Genomic DNA, 9,085 nt, shown 5'->3' on the forward strand with positions numbered 1-9,085 from the left:
TCCCACTGCCTCCCCCATCTCCTATCCACTGCCTCCCATCTCCTATCCCACTGCCTCCCCCATCTCCTATCCACTGCCTACCATCTCCTATCCCACTGCCTCCCCCATCTATCCACTGCCTCCCCAATCTCCTATCCACTACCTCCCCCATCTCCTGTCAACTGTCTCCCCCATCTCCACTGCCTCCCCCATCTCCTATCCACTGCCTCCCCCATCTCCACTGCCTCCCCATCTCCTATCCACTGCCTCCCCATCTCCACTGCCTCCCATCTCCTATCCCACTGCCTCCCCCATCTATCCACTGCCTCCCCCATCTCCTATCCACTGCCGCTCCCATCTCCTATCCACTGCCTCCCCATCTCCACTGCCTCCCCCATCTCCTATCCACTGCCTCCCCATCTCCACTGCCTCCCCATCTCCACTGCCTCCCCATCTCCTATCCACTGCCTCCCCATCTCCTATCCACTGCCTCCCCCATCTCCTATCCACTGCCTTCTATCTCCTATCCCACTGCCTCCCCCATCTCCTATCCACTATCTCCTCCATCTCCTATCCACTGCCTTCCCCATCTCCTATCCACTGCCTCCCCCATCTCCTATCCACTGCCTCCCCCATCTCCTATCCCACTGCCTCCCCCATCTCCTATCCACTGCCTTCCATTCCCTATCCACTGCCTCCCCCATCTCCTATCCACTGCCTCCCCATCTCCTATCCACTGCCTCCCTCATCTCCTATCCACTGCCTCCCCCATCTCCTATCCACTGCCTCCCCCATCTCCTATCCACTGCCTCCCAATCTCCTATCCACTGCCTCCCATCTCCTATCACACTGCCTCCCCCATCTCCTATCCACTGCCTCCCCCATCTCCTATCCACTGCCTCCCCCATCTCCTATCCACTGCCTCCCCCATCTCCTATCCACTGCCTTCCCCTAGTCTCCTATCCACTATCACCTCCATCCCCTATCCACTGCCTCACGTTTCCTGTTAGTCGTATTTCATTTAGATACCCTTCTATGTAACTTTCCTCCTTTTTGTTGTATCCTTTATGTATTTACTTATCTTTTATGTTGTTTGGTTCATTTGATTTTATGTCAATGTTTTATACCTACCTCGGGCAGACTCTCAGTACGTTGGGGTTTATGAGTTTATGACGAGGTCAGCACCATCACCACCCTTTATTGTTATTATTATCATCATCATCATCATTAGTATCATTTATTAATTCTAAAGCAGATGTGGTCACGCGTATATGAATCAGTCCGCTGCCTCCTGTCTCTCCTACCCAGTGCCTCCTGCCTCCCGCCTCCCCTACCCAGTGCCTCCTGCCTCCCGTCTCTCCTACCCAGTGCCTCCTGCCTCCCGTCTCTCCTACCCAGTGCCTCCTGCCTCCCGTCTCTCCTACCCAGTGCCTCCTGCCTACTGTCTCTCCTACCCAGTGCCTCCTACCCAGTGCCTCCTACCCAGTGCCTCCTGCCTCCCGTCTCTCCTACCCAGTGCCTCCTGTCTCTCCTACCCAGTGCCTCCTGCCTCCCGTCTCTCCTACCTAGTGCCTCCTGCCTCCCGTCTCTCCTACCCAATGCCTCCTGCCTCCCGTCTCTCCTACCCAGTGCCTCCTGCCTCCCGTCTCTCCTACCTAGTGCCTCCTGCCTCCCGTCTCTCCTACCCAATGCCTCCTGCCTCCCGTCTCTCCTACCCAGTGCCTCCTGCCTCCCGTCTCTCCTACCCAATGCCTCCTGCCTCCCGTCTCTCCTACCCAGTGCCTCCTGCCTCCCGTCTCTCCTACCCAATGCCTCCTGCCTCCCGTCTCTCCTACCCAATGCCTCCTGCCTCCCGTCTCTCCTACCCAATGCCTCCTGCCTCCCGTCTCTCCTACCCAGTGCCTCCTGCCTCCCGTCTCTCCTACCCAGTGCCTCCTGCCTTCTGTCTCTCCTACCCAGTGCCTCCTGCCTCCTGTCTCTCCTACCCAGTGCCTCCTGCCTCCCGTCTCTCCTACCCAGTGCCTCCTGCCTCCAGCCTCTCCTACCCAGTGCCTCCTGCCTCCCGTCTCTCCTACCCAGTGCCTCCTGCCTCCCGTCTCTCCTACCCAGTGCCTCCTGCCTCCTGTCTCTCCTACCCAGTGCCTCCTGCCTCCCGTCTCTCCTACCCAGTGCCTCCTGCCTCCTGTCTCGTGGATCCCTACCCATTTATAATCCTCTCAGACTCTTTCCTTTCTCCGCAAGGGTGTGTGGGTGAGGTAAATGGAAAGGAGAAGATGAACTTGAAGAAGTCTATTTAAGTGTTTAGATAAGGATTTATTTTAGGCCTTGGTGTTGCCGCTACTCCGAGGGCAGGAGAGAGAGAGAGAGAGAAGTGAGCGGTGTATGAGTCATCTGGCCCCTAACAAAGGCGTCCATGTTATCAGTGAACATGCCGAGCCCCACTGTACAACAACTTTTGATATTTATACCCCCTTTTTTTCTCTTTTTTTTTGCATCAGCATCAGCACAAAACACAGACACAACAACTACTATTACTACTACTGCTGCTGCTGCTGCTACTGCTACTACGACTGCTACTACTACTGAAAAGAAGAAGAGGAATAACAACAACAAGGTGAAGAATTTCTTCTGAAGAAGAAATATACAGCGCTGAACCGTGTGCGGAGACAAATTCAGTGCTTTGACACCCGACTTTAAAAACGAATGCAATAATCTGAATCAAAGACCAGTGTCTTCAGGATACTTTCGTTCTGCTGATTAACTGAACAGATCAGCACCAACCACAATCTTTTGTCTTCTACCGTTTGCTCCACAACTGACAAGGTTTCAGCAACAGAACTGACAGGTGGAACTCCACAGAAGATGGGTATGATATTATCAGTGCACCTGTCCTTCTATTATCATTAATAAATCAATTAATTTTGTTTATCGATCTTATCTTATTTCATTTTATTTGATATTTCGTTTCATTTTTTTTTTTCAGTTTCAAGCAGATGTGGTGTCGGGTACATCAGGGATCACTGAGCATCTCACGGCGTGACCAGGGCGTGCAGTCAAGGTGTAGGTCAGGCGTCTCAGTGCCTCCCCCCCCTCCCCCCCGCAGCTCCCCCCCCCCCACCCCGCCTCCCACCCCCACCAATTAAGTCTCCTATCCCCGTCTTTCAAGCAGACGTGGTGTAGCGTATACAAATCACTTCGCACGCTATAACGCCTTCTTGACACTGAAAAAGGAACGAAAACTCCACGGCATCCTTCGACTTTGACGCCTCCTTATTACGGGTGAAACTAGTTTAGAGCAACACAGCAAGCAGCAACGGGGAAGGGGGGTGGGGGGGGGGGAACGAAGGAAAAAAAAAAGCAAAAAAAAAAAGCAAGGAAGCATGGCAGGGGATGTAGATGAGGCCCACCCAGGTGTGTGCCCACAGCATCTCCGCGTGAAAGTGGTCTGCTGATGTGGGTGTGTTCACCTGCCACCATAAACCAGTAGGTGTATATTGCTCTGTTTCTGGTGCCCTGGGGCCACTGATATATATATATATATATATATATATATATATATATATATATATATATATATATATATGTGTGTGTGTGTGTGTCTCTGTGTGTGTGTGTGTGTGTGTACGTGTGTGTGTGTGTGTGTGTGTGTGTGTGTGTGTGTGTGTGTACGTGCGTGCTAGTGTGTTTTTTTTTTTCCTTTTTTGTTTGTTTGTTTGTTTGTTTGTTTGTGTGTGTGTGTGTGTGTGTGTGTGTGTGTGTGTGTGTGTGTGAGTGTGTGTGTGACAAAGCCATTTTCACGTTCTCTCTCTCCTCAGTCAGGAAATAAAAAGTGTGAAGGGCTGCACGCGATCTTCTGCTGCCACCCTATGCTGATCTGCCATCCTCTCTCACTGAGATATATATATATATACATGTCTATGGACTCTCTTCCCTCCGCAGTGTATTTCCAAACACATGTATCAAGTGTTATTTATATCCCATTATTATTCTGCCCTTTGTATCCATCTCTTTTGTGTGCGTGAAGGATGTATGTAGACCCGTGCTTTCGTTTTGTGGATGATGTAAGAAAGGGAGAAATAAAATAAAAAAAGAGAGGGGTGGGCGGGTGGAGGGCGGAGAGGGGAGAGAAAGAGTGGGGGAGGAAAGAGGAAGGAAAAGAGAACGGGGAGAAAGATAGCAATAGATGTTGGGTGGAGGGGTGGAGATACGAGAGAGAGGGTGGAGAGAGAAGGGAGGGAGAGTGGGGAGAGAGAGAGGAGAGAGAGAGAGAGAGAGAGAGAACGGGGAGAGAGAGGGGGTAAGAGAGAGAAGGGAGGGAGAGTGGGGAGAGAGAGAGAGAGAGGAGAGGGGGGGGGGGTAAGAGAGAGAAGTAAACAGACATAAAGATGAAGGTGACTAAGCAACATGATATTTTTCTTTCTTTCTTTCTTTCTTTGGCTCTTTCAAAGAAAAGATATTAGCATTCTATCAAATCTCACAGAACAAAAACAGTAGGTACAACCTCCCTCCTCTTAAAAAAACCCCAAACAAAACTCATGCAGCATAGAACACTGTCTTTCAAATTGTTTTCTGCAAAGTGAAAAGACCAGCAACCAACATCATCGTTTCTTCTTCTTCTTCCTTTTCCTTTTTTCATGGCCGCGGTCTTCCATAACTGACGGAGATTCCACAGCAGATGTGTACAGGTCAGGGACCCAGTGCCTCCAACCCCCTTGTATTTATTTTCAAACAGACAATGTGAAGTCTGCATGGATCTTTCCGATCCGTTTTGACACCTTTTTGAAACTGAAGCTGAAATAACAACAGAGCCAGCAACAACGAAAGCATGGCAGTGAAAAATCTCTTTCTTTAAGCTTTCGTGGGCCGTAAACTTTCACGTATATTCACTCGCATGTCTACGAGTGGGCACTAACGTGTTTGGTCGTTTTTGGAAAAAAAAAAAAAAGAACATACCAACCAAACCTCAATTTTCCGGAGTATGCATCCTTGGTATGTTCATGTTTGCATAACCCACCGAACACTGACATGGATCACAGGATCTTTCACGTATGTATTTTGATCTTCAGCGTATGTGTATGTGTGTACACACCATGTGTTTGTACATACAAAGGGGTTAAGGCACCAGCAGATCTACACATCTGTTGATATAAGAGATCAGAGAAAAAAAAAGGGGGGGTCAGGAAAAAACCCTATTTCTGCATTACGCCAACCAGGTGCTGATACAAGGATCGAACCCAGGCCCTTGAGATTAAAAGTCCAACGCTCTAATCATTCAGCTACTGCGTCCGTCATAAATGATATACATACATACATACGGATGACAGCTTTGACTTGTTTGTGTACACATGTATGTCAATAGTCCACACACGTGTACCAACAGCACCAGGTCAACTGGTCCATAAGGTAAATCACCTGCCGTCATAAACCAGCAGGTGTGGAGCTCTGTTTCTGGTGCTCTGAGGCCCACAGGATGCCTCGTTCTCTCCTCTCCCACAGGGAACAGTGTGAAAGGCTGCAGCAAGTGGCCCTTTGCTCCACGCTGAGCTGTCAGTCTCCTGCTCGGCTGTGTTCACCAAACACGTGTATCATGTTCTGCTTATTGCCCCGTATCTCTCCCCAACAACTACCATTATCTTCTTTTTCATTTTTTTTCCCCTCATTGTTTACCTGTGTTTCCCCGAGAACTGACAGGATTTCCGCAGCAGGTGGAATTCCACAGCATATCTGAACAGGTCAGGGATCTAGTCCTTTCTTCTTCTTTTTTTTTTTTCAAGTAAAACTGGTGCAGTGCATATCATGATCAGTCCGCACAGTTTGACAAATCCTTGAAACTGCCATTCGCCCGTATGTATATAGTATATAGTATGAAGACATACACCTCAGTGGTCATTGGTGGACACAGTTAAGTGTGCCCACAGCAGCAGGTGAAGTGTGGCCAACAGTGTTCACCTGGCGCCATAAACCAGCAGGTGTACTGCACTGTTCTGATTCCCACAGATAAACAGTGCCACGCTCTCACGGGGAAAGTGTGAAGCCTGCAAGTGGCCCCTGGACTGTTTGCTGGTGCCACGCTGAGCGCGCGGGGAATATGGAAACAAATGTAACATCTGCCTGCCAGACTCTTCCTCTCTGACTGTGTTTACTTTTCTGGTCCCCCTTGCTCCTTCCATCCAGCCATCTCTTTGTGAGGGTGGGGGGCGGGGTGATAGTGCGTGTGATCTGCCGTTTTGGATGAGGTATACTGTAAGAGAGACAGAGACAGACAGAGACAAAGACAAAGAGACAGACAGAGACAAACACAAACACAAATACGGACAGACATACAGACAGAGACACACCAGATACGCCGGCGCACACGTATATACACACACGCTCTGAGAGAGAGAGAGAGAGAGAGAGAGAGAGAGAGAGAGACAGAGACAGAGACAGAGACAGAGACAGACACAGGCAGACAGAGACAGCGACATAGACAGAAAGAAAGAGAGAGAGACATGTCTGAATGGTTTATTGTTGAGGCCTTTCTGTCCCTGACAACAGGGGCAGAGGACTTCCGTGCTAACATCCATTACAAAGAACAACGTCAATGAATGAAAGGCAAACAAAGGGAAGAAAAGAGAGAGAGTGAGAGAGAGAGAGAGAGACAGAGAGAGAGAGGAGACAGAGACAGGGACAGAGAGAGAAGACAAAAAAGACAGATGGACAGACGGGGGTGTAACCAGGCGCCATTAACTAGAGACCGATTTGTTTCTGTGGGTGAAAGCTTTGGACATGTACAGAGAAAGCGAAATGCATGTCTTCACATCTGCAAACAACAGTGACAATCTAAATGCAGTGGGGCGCACATAATACTTCGAGAGAGAGAAAAAAAAAGACAGATAGACAGACAGACAGACAGAGACAGACAGAGCTAGAACGCATACTCTCCAAACAGACAGATACAAACACGCACCAGCAAGTAAAGCGAGCAGACACATTAAATCACTACCTAATTTTTTTTATCTCAAGACCCGACTAAGCGCGTTGGGTTACGCTGCTGGTCAGGCATCTGCTTGGCAGATGTGGTGTAGCGTATATGGATTTGTCCGAATGCAGTGACGCCTCCTTGAGCTACTGATACTGATACTGGTACTAATGGAGCGAAGAAAAGCAATTCGCACTGTGGCGAACTTCGCCATGTATCTATTTCTTACTGCCTCCTCAACTCAGGTGGTTTGCCAAGTGGGTTCACCACCTGAGTACATTGCTGAGGCCCACCTACCAGCCATTGTTCTAAGCACACACAAGGTGTGAAGGCCGCAGCACAAAGGTGGAGGGGGGGGGAGGAGCTTGGGGGGGGGGGGGGGGGGGGGCTGGCTGCTGAAGTTGCACTGCATGCTGTGGTGCTCACTGGAGAAAGCTGAAACCTGCCATGGTCTGTAGCTCTCTTTTCTTCTGTGTTTGCTCTCCCAGGGTGATTCAGTTCTCTCTATCCCTGTCTGTTTGTCTCTCTGTCTCTCTGTCTCTGTCTCTGTCTTTCTTTCGTTCGCTCTCTCTCTCTCACTCTCACTGTCTGTCTGACTCTCTCTCTTTCTCTCTGTTATTCCTTTATAATGCAAGAACTCCACTGAGTCCAAATTAATGTGAATACCCAGAAAACTTTCGAAGAGCTGACCTGGAAAACAACAACAGTAAAACATGAGACTGCATTTTCTCTCTATATGCATCTGAACCCATGTGCATAAAAAGCCATGTTTATGAATGTAGACTACGCATATATCTTTTATGTATGTGTGTACCTTTTTGTCATGCATGCAAGTATTACGATGGCAAACAAAATTAATGTAAGGCAATGTATGCATTTTAGTGTGTTCAAACGTCCCGTCCGAACAATACTATGCCATATTTGTGAAAAAAAATATATCATTTCATTTTACTCTTTTCCTGACGGCTGGGTGTATAAAAAAAAAAGAAAGAAAAAAAGCTTGCCTATTCCCTTCCCTCATTAGAAAACACACACACACACACACACACACACACACACACACACACACACACACACACACACACACAAATAATTCTGCGCCACTCACGCTCAAATTTGGCAAACCATCCAGTTCCCATGTCGTCTCAGCTGGAGATAAATTTGCACAGTAAGCGGTGATGGTATTTTGACGCGAACGGACAGCGCCCGGTCTGCCACAAGAGTGTCTGAGGTGGGAGTGGGTGGGGAGGAAGGGACGGCGAGAGAAGATGTGATCACGGTTACCTGCCGCACTCTGTTCAGTGTTCACCTGACAAGGATGCGTGTGTGGTGGTGGTGTTGGTGGTGGTGGTGTGTGTGTGTGTGTGTGTGTGTGTGTGTGTGTGTGTGTGTGTGTGAATGAGAGAGACAGAGAGGGAGAGGAGAGAGGCAGACTGAGAGACAAAAGAGACAGCCAGGGAATGAGGGAGGCGACAACGACAACAACAACGACAACAACAACAACAATAACAAACCTACTTACGGTTTCCTGCTGGGCCGTCGGAAGCCGTTGGGGATGATGGTGACTGTGCCCTCATTGATGTCCTCCATAGCCACTGACCACTGACCACTGTCCACGCTGACCACTGTCTACACTGACCACAATGATAACCACCTCAGGTCGTCACAGCCTCACAGTCACACTCAACTCGACGCTGACACCTTGTCACAGCCTGTGTCACAGTACTCCGACAGTCAATCAATCGACTGACACTGACACTGACACTGTGTCAAGCACAAAAAAACACTGATGGTCACTGATAGCCAGGCAACGGGGTACAGCCAGCATTTGACTGTGAACCTGATTAGCACATCTGTCTCTCTCAGTGAGGTATAAACCATCACCATTCACCAAGAATTATTGCACCTGTGTGAAACTGATTACCTCACAAAATCGTGCACTGGATATGTCGTGCTCGCCAGCACCAGTTTTTAACTTTGTGCCACCTGTTTTCAGATCATGTTAATTTCACCGTAAAGAAAACATTAGCAGTTCTGAGCACTGTAGGGCAACCGCTGAAGCATCTGAAATGTCAGTTGTAGAGGTAGTTGCAGTTTTCAGCGTCAGATCCTCACATCTGTCCACCACACTACCTGGAAGCCTTC

General features: G+C 48.9%; 1 protein-coding gene across 1 annotated transcript in view; it reads right to left on the reverse strand.

Moving 5' to 3' along the window:
* Positions 1–8,810, reverse strand: part of LOC143285474 (ras-related protein Rab-35-like) — a 53,875-nt gene extending 45,065 nt beyond the window's left edge. Inside the window, exon 1 of the mRNA XM_076592783.1 lies at positions 8,463–8,810. Coding sequence (XP_076448898.1) covers positions 8,463–8,530 — 68 coding nt within the window. The 5' untranslated portion in view covers positions 8,531–8,810. The remainder of the gene's footprint in view (positions 1–8,462) is intronic.
* Positions 8,811–9,085: the final 275 nt, after the last annotated feature.

The sequence above is a fragment of the Babylonia areolata genome, chromosome 9, assembly GCF_041734735.1.
Source record: "Babylonia areolata isolate BAREFJ2019XMU chromosome 9, ASM4173473v1, whole genome shotgun sequence".
Taxonomy (NCBI): domain Eukaryota; kingdom Metazoa; phylum Mollusca; class Gastropoda; order Neogastropoda; family Buccinidae; genus Babylonia; species Babylonia areolata.